The sequence below is a fragment of the Chrysemys picta genome, chromosome 11, assembly GCF_011386835.1.
Source record: "Chrysemys picta bellii isolate R12L10 chromosome 11, ASM1138683v2, whole genome shotgun sequence".
Lineage (NCBI taxonomy): Eukaryota > Metazoa > Chordata > Testudines > Emydidae > Chrysemys > Chrysemys picta.
Window position 1 is genome coordinate 59,836,658 of NC_088801.1, and position 20,858 is coordinate 59,857,515.

Sequence of the window (20,858 nt, forward strand, 5' to 3'; positions counted from 1 at the left end):
TATGTGGTATCATGAAGAATTATAGATGTGATCAAATATTTGGCCACAGTTATAACTGTGAGTTATAAACTGAGAGGTTAAGTGTTGCATTTTTCACAGTTGGGGGTATTTTAAATTATTCTATGTTCCCCAGAATCGTATTTTGTAAGATTGCAAACCATCCCTTCCCCAGTGCTTGTCTACATGGGGACACGCAGGAAAATTAATCCAAATTAACTAACAGTATGGATTTGAAGTAGATTATTTAAACCACATTAAACTCTTGTGTGTACACCTTCATTCAGAATTAAAGTGGCCTTAATTTGGTTTAGTTTAATTCACGTCCAAAGTAAATTAAACTAAACTGAATTAAGTCCATTTGAATTCTGAAAAACAACATCCATACAGGGATTTAATGTGGTTTAAGCAATCCACTTCAAATCCGCACCTTTAGTTAATTTGGATTAATTTTCCTGCATGTCCCTGTGTAGACATGCCCATGGATATTATTCGACTCCAGTAATTGTAGTCAGCTGCCACAGTTTAGCTATCCAATAGTACTGTGGTGAAATACAAATCTATATTTTGTTTGAGCTGAAAATATCTTTATTCCAAAAGGGATGCAGCAGACACAGCCATCTAGTGAGTCACTGCTCCTGGAGGTGGTGAAGCAGGTGAAAGTTAGTGACATGGAGGATGATATACTTGAACTGCCAGAAGAGGACACAACTGCTGGTGCAAGCATGTATGTATGTACAGCACTTTGGGGAACCCTGAAATTCATCTTTCCACTGGGGATAAGGAGTGGGAAATATTTCCTGGACTGGGGTAGATGGTGCACAAAACTGCCCTCTTTATTTCCTGTTATGACTAATGGCTTGTCTACATGGGGACACTCAGGAACGTTACACCATATTAACTAAAGGTGTGGATTTTTAGTTGGACTTGTATTAAACCTCTGTGTGGAGACTCTCATTCAGAATTAAAGTGGCCTGTAGTTTAACTAATCCACATTAAATTCACACACTTAGCTAATTTGGATCAATTTTCCTGAGTGTTCTCATGTAGACAAGCCCTGAGCCATTCAATCCAGCATTTATAGTGTTGCCAGTGGAAAAGTTGCCATTGGGCTTACAATAATATAATCTCAGTTTAGAGAGGGGCAGCCCTTCACGGCCAGCTCAGGTTGCAGGACAGGGACAAGAAGGAGGGCTACTACACTCCCAGGTGGTAGCATGGCACCTGCTTGAGCAGTGGTAGCTCTTCCTCACTAAGCCCTGGTCTACACTGGGGAGGGAAGATCGATCTAAGTTACGCAACTTCATCTACATGAATAACGTAGCTGAAGTCGACGTATTTAGATCGACTTACCGCGGTGTCTTCACCGTGGTGAGTAGACAGCTGCTGCTCCCCCATCGACTCTGCCTGTGCCTCTTGCGGTGCTGGAGTACAGGAGTCGATGGGAGAACGCTTGGGGGTCGATTTATTGGGTCTAGACTAGACACAATAAATCGATCTCCACTGGATCGATCACTGCCGGCCGATCCGGTGCGTAGTGTAGACATACCCTAAGGGAGCTACTATTGGATAAATGCGCATTGTCTAACAAGCATGGAGATTGGATAGTGATACGCCACTCATAAAAAAAATAGCAGCAAGCAGAAACAGGTTTTCTTTACCCTCTTTGCTAAAATAATGGGGTAGAATTGTAGATGGGGAGTGGGCACATCAGTGAGGGCCTATCCCTGATTCTCTTTAGCCCTAGTCCTGGGCTCAAGTTGGACCATCCTCATGGCTACTCTAACATGCACCAGCTAGCAATGATTCCCATGGGGCCATCAGCAAATTAAGCATAGCTGGAGCATAGCAGACTTCAATCCTGTCCCTTCCTCTGCTCCCTCCCTCCCTACCTGCCTCTGACATGCCTGCCGCACCAAAAGAGGCAGGAAAAGAGCCATGTAGGTGCCAGCTATGCTGAGCTGTGTGCCTACTGGAGACATCCCCTAAATCTGGGGAAATGCGTTCTTTATGCCATCTGAGTGGCTCAAAAGAAGTGAAACGGAGATGATAATATGCCCCAATAACTGCAGATGCAAAATTGCGCACACAATTCTTTGTACCATAAAATTGTAGGTGCAAAGAAGAAGCCTTGTTAAAGAGAGGCCTGTAAAAGTGATCCGAATATTTTTATTTATATGAATAATTATATACTGCCTTATATTATACCTTTAAAGTTACAAAAGTCAGTTCATGTATTTATTTAAAAACTAAACAACTTTGTATTCTAAACTTTTCAGTAACTTCTATTTGAAATATTGCCACAGTTTGTTGTCTCTTGGAACTAGGGGGGCAAGGAGACTTTATAGTGGATTTTATGTGTTGGCTTATTTTTAAGTTTTTGCCTTTTTATTAATCCAGAGATATGAAAGTTGGCATTATACCTTATACTGTAACAATAGCAGATCCATCCTGTAAGATCTTAGTATATAAAAGAAGTGACTGGAATAGAAAGATTAAAAAGCTCTGCTATGAAACGAACAGAGGTTTGGGGTATAAACGCTGAATCAGAGAACTCATGAGCCTACTAATGAAAGTGAAATAGTGGAATGTTTTGTATGACATGCTCTGAAGGCAATTCAGATTTGATTCTTTTCTAAATTGTGCTTTTAGTTTGTACCTGGTCGAACTGTGCAGTCTAGAAAAACACATGACATGGGATGGTGATGTTGTTGTTGTTGTAGGGATGAAAAGGAGGAGCAGGGTCAGAAAGAAAAATTGGTACTGTCTGAAGAATGTGAACTCATTACACTAATTGATGTAATACCTGGCAGACTGGAGGTCACTACCCAGCACATCTGCTTCTATGATGGCAGCATTGAAAAAGAGGAAGGTGAGCATCACAATAGCTCTACTTCCTCGTAATTCTACAACATGTTCTTTCCAGCTAAACTTTATTTTTTGAGAACAAATACCAGTGTGATTGACATCTAGAAACCTCTCTCTTAGCTAATTAACAAAGTTGTATGTAATGCTCATTAGGCTAATGACTTCATATAGTTTCTTTCGAGCAAGGGGTCTGTAAATGTAGCCTATCCACTGAGCCATTTTACTAGTGCAGTCTTAAATTTTTTGCCCCCCTCTCCTGGTGTAGCATTAAGACTGGTAATCATATTCTAAGGAACAAAATGTCTTTGTCTAATTTATATGAGTAAATGGCAGTTCCCTGTGATTTCTGCCATGCTGTTCACCAGTTATGCTAACCATATGAGCTTTGTCACCTGTATGAATTGATAAGAAAAGTAGTTTGTAAGCATTAATCAGCTATATCTGTTTGAGCTTTTATAAAAAGGTTAATGTGTATAGTTTAACTCTGATATGTGAAACTGATCTTGAGAAAATTAACTGAACTGTTTCACCAAAAGAAACTGGATCAATAACTGAAGTTGTTCTGTTCACAGGAGTAGGTTTTGATTTCAAATGGTCCCTTTCTCAAATTCGAGAGATACACTTGCGCCGATACAACTTGAGGCGGTCAGCCTTGGAGATCTTCCTAACTGATCAGACCAACTACTTCCTTAACTTCAATAAGGAGGTATGGAATTGTTAAAGCTCCCCTGGTGGACTCTCAGCATAAGTGACAAATTCTAGTTTAATGGCCATGGCTAATTTGATTTTTGGCAGCTTCTGCAGCATTATATTAGGTCAAAGTACTTGCTAGATTGAGCTGCTCTGAGAAATTAGAATATGGATCTTTTTATGTTGTTGAAAACCCCAGTCTGGTTTCCAGTAAAATTGAATAGTCAAAAGAAAAACAAAACTCTTGAAAAAAATAAGTGCAATTACTATTTAATTTCTGCCTCATGAGAAATTATACCGGGGGTAATCTCAACTTCTTTGTACAAAACAAATCATAAAAACTTTGTACAAATGAATTACAAAGCAAGGGAGAATTACTATCCTACTGTCATGCAGAGGGGGAAATTATTTATATCTTGTCCTTCTGATGGTTTGCAAATGCTGTGCTAATGTTTTCTTGGATAATTTAAATAGGATGAGGCTAAAATGAATAACTGAACAGGGCTGGGTTAGATGGTGATGAATTGGTAAATGTTATGAATAGCTGTTAGATGGTGAATATTTAAAGTGAATAATTCATCAGAGTAGCTTGTGTAGAAAAGACTGATACAATATTAAACATGAAAAATGGCAGTGTTTTCTATTATGTTTATGTGGGGATAATGTGTAATTTTGCTGGGTTGTGATTCTGCAAAAGTAGTATTTCAATTAATCACAAATAATGCCCATTTTTAGCTCCTACAGCTGAATAAATATCTTTTTGGCAGCAAGAGGGCAGCACAGTTCAAAAATGTAGTAATTTTTTGCTTCATTAAGAATTTAATCTGTAGAGCAGTTGCTTTTGGTTTTATTAGCTGAATTTTCCAGTGTAAATGTTTTCTTATAGGTGAGAAACAAAGTGTACAGTCGAATCCTGTCACTCCGTTCTCCAAATATTTATGGGACCAGATCTCCACAGGAACTGTTTAAAGCTTCAGGCTTGATGCAGGTAAGATGATTTCAGCTGAAATGATTTAGGGTGTTTCAGTGCTTCTCAAAGAACTGCTTAATAATAAAGTAGTTAAACTAGGATATTTCATCTGACCTCTAAACTTTTGCATGTGCAATTGTGTGTGCACCCAATTATTGGATTTATACCAGTTTGCAGGCCTGTTTGTGTCTGCAGATGTTAGACATACGACAAAAATTAGAGGACAGTTTTGAAAATTTGTCTTCTGGTGTCAGCACATGGGGCTTAGGTGAAAATTTATTTTGCTCTGTGTACAAATTATTTGCTTTGTTATCTTATTATGGGTGCATTCAACAAAACCCACTTAAAGATGTAGAGGTGTGGCCATGGTTCCTTGCTTCAGGTGCAGTATTATTGGCTTGTAAGCGAAGTGTCAATTTTCAGAAACATCATGAAATGTTGGCAATTTATCTAACTTCACAGGGCAGTCTTATTTTTCTGGGGTGTTTTGTTTTGTTTTGGGGGTTTTTTGGGCATCAACAGATGCTGTAGTTTTCTGTGAGAAATAGAGAAATGTATGCTCTTATTAACATTAAGATTTCTCCAGTTTCCTCTTTTGTACCTTCACCTTCCTAGCTCTGCACCTCAGCCACTTTCCTAGACAAAGAGGAATGGGAAAGAAGTTATCATCACCAATCCTTAGTTAGATGGAAGGTTCAGAGTTACATAAGGCACTCCTTCATCTTAAGGATATAAAACACTAAGTCTGCAACACTTTCACAAGGATACTGGAATATTTCACTGATGCATATACAGTTAATTGAGAAAGATCAAAAGACTTTTTTTTTTTTTGGTTATTGGAGTTCTTTAGCAAATGCTCCCTTTTTCCAATACTTATTTACCTCTCTCCTTTACCTTTTCAGCTTTTTTTCTGTTTTGCTTTTTCTCCACTATTGCTCTTTCCCCCTTTCTTCTGTCCTTTTTGTTTGTTTGTTTAGTTTCATTTAGTTTTTAAAAAAACTTATTGCCAGTCTAGGGCTGTTAGCTGTCCCCTGCATTTAACCTGAATTTGACAACCCCTTGCCTCTGCCAGATGTCAGCTAATCTCATCAAGAGACAGAGCACAGCCACAGATGCAGGAGGAATTTTAAACTAAGTTCTGAAAATTGAAATTTGCAAATTCTTGTGTTTAGTCTAGTGCCCCTCACTATGAGAAATATCTCCTGGTAGGTGAGCATTGACAAGACACACTCTACAACGACAACAGTTTCTTCAGTTTAATAATTTTGGTGTTGCCTTTCCTTGTCTTCTTCAGAAATGGGTGAACAGAGAAATATCAAACTTTGACTATCTCGTTCAATTGAACACCATGGCGGGACGAACTTACAATGACCTGGCCCAATATCCTGTGGTAAATTTTTTTGTTAATTGTCACTGGATAAATGTGATTATTTTGTGGAAAGATGGATTTTATATCTGAATTTTGAACTGTGACTTTCTAGTTTCCTTGGGTCCTGCGAGATTACACATCAGAAGAGTTGGACTTGAATAATCCTGCTGTCTTTAGGGATCTATCCAAACCCATTGGAGTGGTGAATGAAAAGAATGCCAAAGCTGTGCAAGAAAAGTAAGTATTAAAATTCCCAGTTATGTTTCTCTCTCCATTTATTTTAGCTTTCTGATGGGACATTTTAAGACTAATAATAATTCATTCTGAGAATTCCATAACTATTTGTAACTGTGACATTAATTGTTATAAAATTAGCCTGTTTGTTTGATGGCAAAGACCTACATTAGCCAGATAGCTTGGAACTGTTAGGCAGCGATGCTGTTATATTAACAGCAGCATTTGCAACATTAAAGAGTCAAGTTTTATTGCCTCTAGCTCTAGGAGTTAAGAAATCTTTTTCAGGTTGGTTTGTTTCTCAGGGTTCAAGAGAGGAAACACAGGGTTTCAGAGGAACTAAGGGGCACTTGTCTGAAGTTGACTGGATCCAGATGATTAAAAAGTGGGTTATCTTGTCCCCTATACATGTTTCTGGATATAGGCATCCCAGATGCATGGTGCACTGGTGGATTTGACTAGAAGGAGGGATTACCCTATTTTGGGTCTGTGCTTCCTCCTGGTATTCTGAGCCCAAATTTTATCCTTGAAATAAGTTGAATCTCTTCTCTGGTAACTTTGTTGTAGATAGGAATGACAGCTACTTCCACTCACACATGAGCGTAGTCATCCTTACGTTTTGCTGGAGTGGGGAGCGAACACTTTGTCTTGTCTTGGTTGTCAGGCAGCAGTTGTCAAGTTTCTTCCCAAACAGGGTTTCTCCTGGGAATGGAAGATTTACTGTGAATAATTACCTGATATCCATTGTTGGAGTCAGTGCTAGTTCTTGGGCACTGAGTTTGTTTCTATGGCTTTTCCTGGCAGCCTCATGGCATTCAGTGATACATCTGCTATCTGGTGCATCAACTGGGTGGGAACTTGCTGGCTGTGTCTTTTGGGACCTGAAATGGGAAAATAATTATTTAACTCCTAAATGCACCTCTTCTTCCTGCAATCAGAGGCACTCAGTATATGTTGATGTAATTTTTAACAAAACTATCATAGGCCACTTAGCTAGTGAAAAACAGTTAGTGATGCATCTGTTGTGTATTCTCTGTATACTATAAATATAATTTGTGTGTATCAGACGTAGAGTGCTGTAGTTATGATTTTAAAGATTTCGATCTCTGTCGTTTAGATATGAGAATTTTGAGGATCCTCTTGGGACGATTGACAAGTTTCACTATGGTACTCACTACTCAAATGCTGCTGGTGTCATGCATTATCTCATTCGAGTAGAGCCTTTCACCACACTGCATATCCAGCTTCAGAGTGGCAGGTAAATTGTGAATGAACAGTAATATCTGTCTCTTCTCCCTCAACTTCAATGATGGCTTTTTAATGGGCGCTGTCAAAATGTAATTTGAGCTTTCCAACCTACAGGTTTGACTGTGCAGATCGGCAGTTCCATTCCATTCCTGCAACATGGCAAGCCCTTATGGATAACCCAAATGATGTGAAAGAGCTTATCCCAGAGTTCTTCTACTTCCCAGAGTTCTTGGAGAATCAAAATAGTAAACAGACTTTTCAGAATTTATTGAATAGAACATGCATCCCACACACTACTAGAGAGCATTGTCAGAACCTGTTTAAGAACATTGAGGAAAACTGTTCTTGATTAGATTGACCATGTGAAAATTACTTTACAGTCAAACTACCTTTTAGCCATTTAGTGAGATGCTAGTTATGCTAAGCCACTATTTAACTTTGTAATTTAAAATTCTTACCCAGAGTTCTGGGATGGCTAAGAGTATTGATGTTTGGTTTAATTTAAAAGAAGAAAAAGGTATTTAAGTTGAACATTCTAAATTGCACTCATTACAGTTAACTTGCTTTAACTGTTCTGGGTTCTAAATCCACCTCTTCTGGAAGAGGTATGCTAACCTGGAACATGAGATCTTTTTTTAATTAGACAGGCCTGTAGAATCTAGACTCATAACTGGTATTTTCAAACGTGGTCTTGTATAACTTGAATTTACAGCAGTCTAAGACTCCAGGATTCTTCAGAAGTAAGAAAGCTCTTGTTGAACATAACCTATGTTGTTAAAGATAACTTTCCCTGCATGTTGACATGAGACATTACACTTTTTGGCTTCTTGCATTTCACTTATTAGATTTACTTATTCGGCTTCTTAATCTCTGATCTAGTGATCAAACATATTGTAATAACTTTTGAAACCAAATTGTCTCAATTATATTCCCTAGAGTTTAACTTGGGTCAGCTACAAATCTCCAAAGAGGTAGTGAATGATGTTGTTCTCCCAAAATGGGCCAAGTCACCTGAAGATTTCATTTGTAAACACAGGAAAGCACTGGTAAGACAATGACTACCTTAATCTTTGGATGAAGTAATGAAACAGAAATACAGTACATGCTTTTATTTTTATTTTATATATATATATATATATATATACACACACACACAGAAGAAATGGGAAGTTGATAGTAATTAATATAAATCAGAAGCTAGGAACTAGATGATTGATAAGAGAAGCAAAAAGACACAAGGAGAAATCTATGGCCAGCAAAGTTAAGCACAATAATAAGGAATTTCTTTAAATATATTAAGAACAAAAAAAATCCTACCAAAGGTACTAGTCTATAGCAGGATGGAAATGATATAATTATCAATAATGATGCAGAAATAGACAGACATGTTCAATAAATATTTCTGTTCTGTACTTGGGAAAAAGCCAGATGATGTAGTCTTATCATATAATCAGAATATACTTTCCATTTCAACAGTGATTGTTTACTTTGTATGGCTGATGTGGATGTAGAGCAACAACTATAATTTTACATTTAGGTGATTAAGACAGATAATTGCGTCAGGAGTAACAGAGTGTATCACTGTGATGCTTCCTTTGTATTTGTGAATCGGGCATTGAGTTGATATATGTTCCATGGTCTGTTCTGGGTGACCACAGTTGCACACTGAAGAGTTTTTAATTTTCCATTTGTGCATCAAATATCTGCATCTGTCATGGTTTGAATGGATGAGGTTTAGGGTTGCCCATAAGCTTTGGGGAAGATTGAAACCAGGAATCTTCTGCATTGGGTCTTTCACAAGGTGTGTGTTTGTGACTTCTTGTGAACTCCATTCAGCTTTCCAAGCTTCATCAGTGTTGAAGTTGCATTTTGAAGGTTAAGCGCGTGGGTCGAAAAGGGCTTGCGTGACTTCAACCAGTGGTGAGGGATCCCGCTGAGGTCCTGGTGGAAGAGGAGATGTTCATTTTCTTTGATTCGCTGGACTTCCCAGAGGGTTGGGCGTCACGGAGAACGGATGAGGGGAGCGATATGTGACAGCACGGGCAGTCAGGGTGTTGGGGTCGATCTGAGGGTTCCACCGATGCACTATATTGCAGTGTTCAGTTGGACATCACCAAGTCGAATGTGGCTACTTTTGGTCCATACTTTTGGTACAGTACTCCACTACGGAGTACACAAGTGCCATTGCTGATGTCCATAGCGCTGATGCTCACCAGCTTCTGCTTGCCAGTTTCTGGACCAGATTGACACTTGTCTTCATATTGGTGGCTACTTTCTTCAGATGGGTCGTGGAAGGTTAGCATGTGGTCCAGCTTCACTCCAGGATAAGTTAAAGTGGGGTCATGTCGCACAGTGTTGCAGCAGCAAGTCAGTTTCAGGATGTGCTTAGTCTTCCTCTTATTAAGATGGAATGCGGTGACTGTTGTTTTGTGGGGGTTTGGTTTGAGCCTGTATTTTCGGAAATATTCCTCCCTGATGTTTAGATCCCCATTCACGGTGGACTCAGTGTTGTTGAAGGTGGCTGCTTGCATTACCAGGACAACGTCATCCGCATATGCAAATTTGCATGACTTCATTGACAGCATGTCACTTGTGTAGACATTTGAAGAGTGTTGGGGCGAGTACTGAGCCTTGTAGCAGTCCATTGTTGAGGAACTGGGGCAAACTGACTTTGTCACCAAAATGGACACACAGCCACCTATTGTCCAGCATTGTCCATAGCAGGCATAGTGTTTTGAGGCAGAGGATGATCCTTGCAAGCTTTCAGAATCAGGGCTTTAATCCAGACCATATCATAGGCCAACAGGTCTACAGAGGCTGTGCTGGTTTTGGATTTCAACAGTAACTCAGAAGGATGTTAAACAGCAGCTACTAAAGTCAGACATTCTTAAATCAGCAAGTCTGAATCAAGAGTTTTTTGAAAGAACTGGTCAAGGAGTTCTCTGGCCCATTAGTGTATGATTTTCATTAAGTCTTGGAACACTGAGGAAGAAAGCTATGTTGTACCAGTATTTCAATGAGGTGACTCAAATAACTATAGGCCTGTCAGATTGACATCAATCCCAGGCAAAATAACAGAATTGCTGATATAGGACTCAATAAAGAATTAAAGGAGAACAATATAGTTCATGCCAATTAACATTGGTTTATGGAAGGAAGATCCTGTCAGACTAACTTTATCTTTTTTGATGAGATGACAAGTTTGGTTTGTAGGTAATAGTACTGGCGTAATAGACTTCTGTAAGGCATTTGACTTGGTACTACATGACATTAAGAAACTAGAAGGATACAAAATCAACACGGTGCACATCAAGTGTATTTTAAACTGGCTAACTGATAGGTCTCAGTATGTAAATATGGCAACATTATCAAGAGGGTGTGTTTCTAGTGGGGTCCCATGGAGATTAGTTTTTTGCCCTATGCTATTTAACATTTTTATTAATGATCTGGAAGAAAACTAAATTATTACAGATAAAGTTTTCAGATGACGCAAAGATTGGGGGAGTGGTAAATAATGAAGAGGACAGGTCATGGATACAGATTGATGTATATTGCTTGGTAAGCTGGGAGCAAGCATACTGCTCATTTTAATATGGCCGAGTGTCAGATCATACATCTAGGAACAAAAAACACATGCCATACTAACAGGATGGGGGACTCTATCCTGGGAAGAAGTGACTCTGAAAAAGGGGTCGTGGTGGATAATCAGTTGAACATGAGCTCTAGTGCGACGCTGTGGCCAAAAGGCAATCCTTGGATATATAGATAAAGGAATATTGAGTAGGAATAGGGAGATTATATTACCTCTGTGTATGGTATTGGTGTGGCTGCTGCTGGACTACTGGGTCCAGTTCTGGTGCCCACAATACAAGAAGAATATTGATAAACTGGAGGGGGTTCAGAGATGAGCCACAAGAGTGAATATTGGTCTGGAAAACCGCCAGAGCAGCTGCCCCTCTGCAGTTCCCAATGGCCAGGAACGGGGAACCGCAGCCAATGGGAGCTTCAGGGGAGGTACCCGTAGGTGAGGGCAGCGCATGGAGCCCTCTACCCTCCCCCCTGCCCCTCCCGGGACTGCAGGGACATGGTGCCAGCCGTTTCCAGGAGTTGCCACCCTGGAGCCGCTCCAGGTAAGCGGTGCCAGGCCAGAGCCTGCACCCCGAATCCTTCCTTCCTCCCATCCCCCTGCCTGCACCCCATCCCCCTGCCCGGAGACCCCTGCTGCACCCTGCACCCCAACCCTCTGCCCTGAGCCCCCGGTGCACCCCTCCTGCACCCCAACCCTCTGCTCTGAGCCCCCTCCCACTCTCCACACCCCTTCCTGCACCCCAACCCCCGGCCCTAAGACCCCTTGTACACCCGGACTGCTCCTGTGCCCCAACCCATTGCCCTGAGCCCCTTCCTGCACACTGCACCCCGTCCCACACCCCACACTCCCTCCCACACCCCAACCCCCTTCCCCAGCCCTACATTCATGGCCCTGCATGCAATTTCCCACCCAGATGTGGCCCTCGGGCCAAAAAGTTTGCTCACCCCTGGACTAGATGATCACAGTTGTCCCTTCTGGCTTTCTAATCTATGACTAAGCATCAGGAAGTTTACTGTTGATCTTTTAAATTTTCTGTTTTAAAATTTCATTCCTTTACTCCTAGCTGTAATCCTTCATTGTAATTATTAAATAATAGGGCTGTCAAACGATTAAAAAAATTAATTGCGATTAATTGCTGTCAAGGCTGGATCCCCACTTTGAACTTTAGGGTACAAATGTAGGGGCCTGCATGAAAACTTCTAAGCTTAACTACCGGCTTAGCTCTGGTTCCGCTGCCACCATCAATTTTCCCTCCCTGGGAAGCCTTGAAAAACCTTCACCAATTCCCTGGTGAATACAGATCCAAACCCCCTGGGATCTACAACAGGGAGAAATTAACCATCCCCCCTCCTTCCTCCCACCAACTCCTGGTGAATCAAGATCCAAACCCCTTGGATCTTAAAACAAGGAAAAATCAATCAGGTTCTAAAAAGAAAGCTTTTAATTAAAGAAAAAAAAGGTAAAAATCATCTCTGTAAAATCAGTATAGAAATTAACCTTACAGGGTAATCAAACTTAAAGAGCTCAGAGGACTCCCCTCTAGTCTCAGGTTCAAAGTACAGCAAACAAAGATAAACACTCTAGTAAAAGGTACATTTACAAGTTGAGAAAACAAAGGAAAACTAAGACGCCTTGCCTGGCTATTTACTTACAAGTTTGAAATAGGAGAGACTTGTTTAGAAAGATGTGGAGAACCTGGATTGATGTCTGGTCCCTCTCAGTCCCGAGAGCGAACACACTCCCAAACAAAGAACACAAACAAAAGCATTCCCCCCCCAAGATTTGAAAGTATCTTGTCCCCTTATTGGTCCTTTAGGTCAGATGCCAGCCAGGTTACCTGAGCTTCTTAACCCTTTACAGGGAAAAGGATTTTGGAGTCTCTGGCCAGGAGGGATTTTATAGTACTGTACACCGGACAGCTGTTACCCTTCCCTTTATAGTTATGACAATTGCGCTCTTAAACAATAAGAGAATACCATTTATTTAAATATTTGTGGATGTTTTCTACATTTTCAAATATATTGATTTCCATTACAACACAGAATACAAAGTATACAGTGCTCACTTTATATTTATTTTTATTACAAATATTTGCACTGTAAAAAACAAAAGAAATAGTATTTTTCAATTCACCTCCTACAAGTACTGTGGTGCAATCTCTTTATCATGAAAGTTGAACTTACAAATGTAGAATGATGTACCAAAAAAACCTGCATTCAAAAATAAAACAATGTAAAACTTTAGAGCCTACAAGTCCACTCAGTCCTACTTCTTGTTCAGTCAACCACTCAGACAAACAAGTCTGGTTACAATCTGCAGGAGATAATGCTGACCGTTTCTTGTTTACAATATCACCTGAAATTGAGAACAGGCTTTCACATAGCACTGTTTTAGCCGGCGTTGCAAGATATTTACGTGCCAGATGTGCTAAAGATTCGTATGTCCTTTCATGCTTCAACCACCATTCCAGCATCCATGCGTCCATGCTGATGACGGGTTCTGCTTGATAATGGTCCAAAGCAGAGCAGACTGATGCATGTTCGTTTTCATCATCTGAGTCAGATGCCACTAGCAGAAGGTTGATTTTCTTTTTTGGTGGTTCGGGTGCTGTAGTTTCTGCATCGGAGTGTTGCTCTTTTAAGACTTCTGAAAGCATGCTGCACACCTCATCCCTTTCAGATTTTGGATGGCACTTCAGCTTCTTAAACTTTGGGTCGAGTGCTGTAGCTATTTTTAGAAATCTCACACTGATACCTTCTTTGCATTTTGTCGAATCTGCTGTGAAAGTGTTCTTAAAACAAACATGCTGGTTCATCATCCGAGACTGCTATAACATGAAATATATGGCAGAATACGGGTAAAAGTAGGAGACATACAGTTCTCCCCCAATGAGTTCAGTCACAAATTTAATCAACACATTATTTTTTTAACAAGCATCATCAGGATGGAAGCATGTCCTCTGAAATGGTGGCCGAAGCATGAAGGGGCATAAGAATGTTTAGCATATCTGGCACGTAAATACCTTGCAACGCTGGCTCCAAAAGTGCCATGCGAATGCCTGTTCTCATTTTCAGATGCTGTTGTAAATGAGAAGCAGGCAGCAGTATCTCCCATAAATATAAACAAAAGAGTTTGTCTTAGCGGTTGGCTGAACAAGAAGTAGGACTGAGTGGACTTGTAGGCTCTAACGTTTTACATTGTTTTGTTTTTGAGTGCAGTTATGTAATAAAAAAAATCTATATTTGTAAGTTACACTTTCATGATAAAGAGATTGCACTACAGTACTTGTAGGAGGTGAATTGAAAAAATACGATTTCTATCATTTTTTACAGTGCAAATATTTGTAATCAAAAATAATATAAAGTGAGCACTGTACACTTTATATTCTGCGTTGTAATGGAAATCGATATATTTGAATGTGTAGAAAAACATGCAAAAATATTTAATAAATTTCAATTGGTATTCTATTGTTTAACAGTGCGATTAATTGATTAATTTTTTTGAGTTAATCGTGCGAGTTAACTGCAATTAATCAACAGCCCTATTAAATAATACCTCTCCTTTGTTCACGTTAATGTCCTTAGCGCATATGCATATTCTTACACATCTATTGAACTGCTGCTGATGTGCATGCATCTTAGGCAGTTTGTGGGCACTCTAATTTTTTTGTGTTTAACCCCACCAGTGTATCTGGGAGAAAGAGTTAGTACTTCAATTGCAGATATTAATTCTTTTTGTTTTAGGAGTCTGAGTATGTCTCTGCTCATCTCCATGAATGGATAGATCTGATTTTTGGCTACAAACAGAGGGGACCAGCTGCAGTGGAGGTGCTCAATGTGTTCTATTACTGTACTTACGAAGGTACAAAACTATGCTCTCTTCTTGTCATTGCAATCATATTTGTGGGGTTTGAGAAATATCTGGAAACAGATTCCTCATCATGAATGCAGTATAGTGCCATATGGTAAAAGAACAGAATATTTGATGATCAGATAAGGAAATGTGAATTTTTAGTTAAATACCCTCTTTAGCCCGTCTGTAGGAACTTTATAATTGCTTCTGTTCAATTAACAAACTGTTCTTTAAGATTCCATTGGAAACATAATGGAAAACATTGGAACTTATTTTCTAGAGTCTAGTCATAGTGATTTACTATAGAACATATTTTAGAAGGTAAACTTTAGAAAGTCTTTAATCAAGAAAGTATATTCTGGGTTATTTTTTGCATGCATTAAATAAAGAAAATTTATTTTCCCAGAAGCAGATGCTGCAATCAAAACACTTACTAACTTCTGTAGGAGAAAGTTTGCAGAATGGAACTTTTAGAAGACTATGTAAAATAAACTCATGGTGGTTGATAATTATATAGAGAGAAGGGGTAATGGTTTTGCAGTTAGTGTATATTTTCCTACATGTGTTTTGTATCTCTTTCTTCAGTGAATTATGTGTAGACAATGCTGCTTTTTTTTTACTGCCCTCTACTATTCTGGTTATGATTCCAGGAGCTGTGGATTTAGATGCCTTAACAGATGAGAAGGAAAGGAAAGCTTTAGAAGGGATGATTAACAATTTTGGACAAACACCCTGTCAGCTGCTGAAGGTAAATCTCTTTTTGTAGCAATAAACACACAAGTTCCATATCAAAAAGTTTTGGGAAGATATACATTTGAGTGGCAGGGGCTTGTGGAAGGATCGTGCAACCATTGTGATGGCCATTGTTCCTTTAAGAGTCTATTCCAGGTATTATAACCTGTAAGTTCTAGGAAACCCGTAACTTTTAGGAAAGTTAATCTTCTAGGGTGTTATCATTAATAAAGAAGACCTGGTATAAAATTTTCAAAAAAGACTAATTCCCATTTTCAAAGATGACTAGACATTTAGGAGCCTAAGTCCCATTGACTTTCAATTAGATTTAAGCACCTAAGTTTCTAAGGGTATGTCTTCACTACCGGCCGGATCGGTGGGCAGCGATCGATCCCCGAGCACTCTCCCATCGACACCTGTACTCCAGCTCGGTGAGAGGCGCATGCAGAGTCGACGGGGAAGCGGTAGCAGTAGCAGTCGACTCACCGCGGTGAAGACACCACGGTAAGTCGATCTAAGTACGTCAACTTCAGCTATATTATTCACATAGCTGAAGTTGCGTAACATAGATTGATCCTCCCCCTCCCAGTGTAGACCAGGCCCAAGTCACTTTTGAAAATGGGAATTAGACTCCAAAGTCACTTAGGAGCCTTTGAAAATTTTATCTCTGGTATTTCATCTTCCGATATAACTTAAATAGATGTGGAAACAACTTTCTTCATAATTTTGCCACTTAATATTTTTGAGCGCTCACTATAGCTCTGAGAAAAGCCCCTTCAGATAGACTTGCCATCTAGTCAATTTTTTTAATCAGATTATTCATAGGAGTCGTTTGCCTTCTGCATGCCTTTAAAAATTATTTTATAGTACTAGGTATTTTGTTAAATATGCTCCTGTAAGACCGGAAGTACATTTTTGTTGGCGTTAGTCCAATTCTCCACTTCTATTCCTTTCTGTCCAGGTTTCCACTCCAGTTTTCCCTAGTGTCTAGTCCTAAGGCTGTCTAAATTCTAGAACAGATGTGACATTCTACAAGTGTTATGTATAGTAACCCTTTCATGCTAGCTTTCATGAGAGGAAAGATTAACAACATGGCTTGTAATAAAATCTAAATGTTCCTTTTTTGGTATGAATGGTAAATATTTCTTTCTCAAATAATAAAGCCAGCTTTAAGAAAAAGCCACCAAATGAATGTAACAAAAGCTTTCCCTCTCCCTATCCCATGTAGAGTAAATCTTCCAAGTAAATCAGCCAAGGTTTTCTTTGAATAGAAAAATGGTCTAGAAACAGTAATTCCAGAGGACTCCCTTCATCTGAATTTAATATATTGAGTTAGAAATACAGTTTACATTCTCCTCTTGACTCTGAATACCGTACATGACTTGAACAGTTCAATAAAAGATTATTTCCTGCTATGTTGAGATTGTGTATAAATTTGATTTAAAAAAAAATTGATATTGTCTCCTAGGAGCCTCATCCTGCGAGATTATCTGCAGAGGAGGTAGTACAGAGACAGACCAAAAGTGACAGCTCAACCCTGAATCTGTTCCAGCATCTCCCTGAACTTAAGTCATTCTTCGTAGAGGTAGCAACTGACACATATTGCATTGCATGTGTTTTAAGCCTAGTCTGAAACCTCTAATACGTTGGAATAAAAGGTGGTCAGCAGAGTAAAAATAAACTTGCTTATAATGTAAAGAAAATTTTGTACAAAACATCTAATAAATCATTTGTATAGAAGGAGATGTTTCTTTGCAGTGAATTTACAGAGGTTGAGTAAGTTTACTTACCCTCATCCTGCTGTGATTCTGTAACATTTATTTTAACTATCTAAATGTTACATTTTATCCTTTTTGCTTCCTTAGCCTTCCTACTTTCCAAATGCCTACATGCAGGCTGGAGAGAGATATCCTGGGCCCACTGTAGGCAATGGCAAAATTCCCATTGACTTCAAAATGGTCAGGATTTCTTCCCTAGTGTTAGTGGCCGAACTTAGCTATTTAAGATGTGTGTACCTCTACCTGGTAGTGCAACTTTATCTACCAGGTAACTAAAGTATTTGTACCACCTATGGATGTTTGTCAACTGAAAATGTCATTTCTCGTAGGGTATCAGTGATGGTGTTCCCATTGTCAAGGCTGTTGTTCCCAGGAACCAGTCACGTTCCTTTATGTCTCAAGGGAGCCCAGAGATCCTGGTGAGTTGGATGTGTCAGTACAGCTGTTTGAAACTCTGGGTTACATATGACTGCACTGTTCCTAAAATTAACCTTTATATTGACAAAATGTGGGTGCTAGTAATGTTCTAGATGTCATAATGACATTGGGGGTAGAGATAACGTGTTACTATCAATCTGAATCTAGGTTCTTATAACAGTCCCCATCTTAATAATCTCTTTGGAAGTGCTCATATATTGTTTAATTTCTTCCACTCACATTTGTGTAGGCAAATTAGGCATAAATAAACCTGTGGCTAGTCAGGTTTTGTACACCTGTGTCTAAAGATTTGATTCTGTTCCTTTCAAATCACTGACAAAAATAGTACACTACATTAAAACTAGATGGAATTACTTTCACACTGGCTCAGTAACAAAACAACTCTGGGAATGTCTTTTAATTTGTCATAACTTTAAATGCTAGTTACTACCACTGAGTATTTCAAAGAAAATAAAATATAAGAATTAAATAATTATGATGAAATGCATGTGCAAAGCACAGGCCTTCTTACCAGCCTGTCTCAAGTACCAGTCGCTGTTCTAGCTAGCCAATATATATCACACACAAGCATCATTCACTGTTCTATCTAGGCAGTATATACCATACGTTAGTCATAACTAAGTAGGGCTTTGGAGCTGTGCTCCGGCTCAGCTCCAGGCAAAAACCTGCAGCTCCACTGCTAAGGAGCTGCTCCGCGCTCCAGCTCCGGGTTCCGCTCCAAAGCCCTCTAACTAAGGCTAAGATTTTGTCATAGTTATTTTTAGTAAAAGACACAGACAGGTCACGGGCAATAAACAAAAATTCACGGAAGCCGTGACCTGTCTGTGACTTTTGCTGCTGCGGCTCCATGGTTTCCCCTGCCACCGTGGTGGCTGGAAACTCCAGGGGGCCCCTCCTCCACCCACTGTGGCTGGGAGCTGCACGGTGACCATATTTCCCAAAGAGAAAATGGGACACCCCCAGGCACTCACCTGAGGTGTGTCCCCTCACCCGAGTCTTTTGCCTCTTCCTGGAATCCTGAGGAGGGCTCAAGAGTCTGTCACCTGTCGCTAGAACCTTGCAGGGGACCTCCTGTCGCTGCTGTTGCCTGTCACTAGAACCCTGCCAGGGCCCCGCTGGCTGCCAGCTCCAGAGTCTGAAGCAGAGAATGTCACGGAGGTCTCTGGAAGTCAGGGATTCCTTGACTTCCATGGCGTCCATGACACATACGTAGCCTTAATCATAACTCGTTATTTTAAAAAAATAATAAAACAAAAAACCTCAGACTCTCCATCCTGTCCTCATGATAGTGCTAGCCTCAGCTGGATCAGTTTGGTGGTAAACTCTCGAGAGACCTGTGTTGGCTCAGATGCAAGCTGTTATTGGGAAAGACGCGCAAAGAAGAGGGCTTTGCAACATGACACAATTTCATTGATTTTTATCAAACTTACTTTTTCAGGTGATAGCAAGTCTGAACTGCATTATTGGAACCCACGGGTGGCTACCATATGATAGAAATATCTCCAACTATTTTACGTTCATCAGAGATCCAACTGTGACAAATCCCAAGTAAGTAAAGAGGAGGAAAGGTGCAGAAGTGAACTCTATTATAAAAATAGTATGAGTCAAAGTACTATAGGTACACAGTCTTCTTCTATAGTGATTTGATAGCATTGCTTTAATTATCTGTGATTTTTAATTAAAACCTAACATCTATATAGTGTGCTTTACATTTTTCAAAGCTTTGACATCCCCTAATATTAATTAAACTACAGTTTTTCTCTGAAAAGTGACTATAAAAATGCTATTGTAAGGTTCTGTCTTCATTGTCTATTACTGACTTTCAGACCAATTTACTAAAATGTTTTTCTAACTGCCAGCCCTGCAAACTCATTCTGGCATCTGAGAGTCAAGCTTGCTTCATTATTCTCATGCATCATCGTTCATAATAAGTGTTCTGCAGATCTGGCCTTGTTTACACCTATGCAGTTCATATCTTCCAGCTATGTTTTCAGTGACATCTGTGCAATTCCCATTGCATTCACTAGGTTTGCAGAAGGGTAACTGATTGGAATTTAATAAACTCTTTAGTTGGTGATGGACTAAGAGGAATAGAGCTCACTCTTCCTTACATATGTTAGCTTGACAGTATTAACAGGAGTCAAGAGTAGTTAAAACACTAGTCATCAAAGTGAACAGATATGAGACTGAATACATGGGAGGAGTAGATTTCCTGAGTAAGAAACTACCATTTATAGTCCCTTTCCACAGTAGAACCACACTTTAGATTACAAACTGTACCACGCCTTTTGATTGTTTACAAGAGGTTTGTCTTTTTACAGAATTTTGAAAAAATGTTTTTCTATAAATACTATTTAATGTGGATTAAAGTTATCCACAGAGTCTAAAACCAGGTAGGATATTGAATAAAGAACTAGCATGAAATCCTGGCCCCCCTGAAGACAAAGGGAATTTTTTAATTGATATCAGGAGTGCCCGGATTTCACCCCTGGTGTTCCTAGGTACATATTCTTTATAGAGCATAATATTAACATAGGGCAAATCTTAACTGTAAAATTTGTTTGCAGAACCCAGCGTAGCATAAATGGTCCTTTCGCTCCAGGGCTAGAGATCACCTCTAAACTGTTTGTAGTGTCCCATGATGCAAAGTTGCTGTTCAGTGGAGGGCACTGGGACAATAGCATTAGAGTGACATCGCTTACAAAGGGCAAGTTAACTGGACAGCATGTCAGACACATGGGTAAGTAAACTATTTTTGTTTTGAATTATGAAATTACATATTTTATACATGGTTTTTGTAACACAAAAATCTGACACTTTTGACTATTACAAGGCTCAGTCTTTTATAAAGGATAATAGAATAGTGTACTTGGATCACATTGTAATGAAAGAATACGCTAGTTTCTCCCATTCTTGCCATCACACTCTGTGGTTCAAGTAGGACTAATGAAAACCTATGTGCCCAAGTATTTATATAGTCATTCCAATAATAGTCTAGTGTGTTTTAAAAACGATCTTTATTTTTTTAAGATAAGATAATAATGATTACTTTTAATGTTTGTCCTGCTCATGGCTAGGGCTTTATTACTACAA

At 39.4% G+C, this 20,858-nt stretch overlaps 1 protein-coding gene across 7 annotated transcripts in view; it reads left to right on the forward strand.

Moving 5' to 3' along the window:
- The window catches only part of NBEAL1 (neurobeachin like 1), a 148,064-nt gene that overhangs the window by 111,660 nt on the left and 15,546 nt on the right, over nucleotides 1-20,858 (forward strand). For all 7 annotated transcript variants that reach the window (XM_005306210.5, XM_005306212.5, XM_065560962.1 and 4 more), the window contains 15 exons: nucleotides 598-724; nucleotides 2,721-2,869; nucleotides 3,438-3,571; nucleotides 4,442-4,543; nucleotides 5,820-5,915; nucleotides 6,007-6,131; nucleotides 7,246-7,386; nucleotides 7,491-7,621; nucleotides 8,313-8,422; nucleotides 14,709-14,826; nucleotides 15,468-15,565; nucleotides 17,018-17,134; nucleotides 17,657-17,746; nucleotides 19,204-19,313; nucleotides 20,333-20,505. In XM_005306210.5, coding sequence (XP_005306267.2) covers nucleotides 598-724; nucleotides 2,721-2,869; nucleotides 3,438-3,571; nucleotides 4,442-4,543; nucleotides 5,820-5,915; nucleotides 6,007-6,131; nucleotides 7,246-7,386; nucleotides 7,491-7,621; nucleotides 8,313-8,422; nucleotides 14,709-14,826; nucleotides 15,468-15,565; nucleotides 17,018-17,134; nucleotides 17,657-17,746; nucleotides 19,204-19,313; nucleotides 20,333-20,505 — 1,821 coding nt within the window. The remainder of the gene's footprint in view (nucleotides 1-597; nucleotides 725-2,720; nucleotides 2,870-3,437; nucleotides 3,572-4,441; nucleotides 4,544-5,819; nucleotides 5,916-6,006; nucleotides 6,132-7,245; nucleotides 7,387-7,490; nucleotides 7,622-8,312; nucleotides 8,423-14,708; nucleotides 14,827-15,467; nucleotides 15,566-17,017; nucleotides 17,135-17,656; nucleotides 17,747-19,203; nucleotides 19,314-20,332; nucleotides 20,506-20,858) is intronic.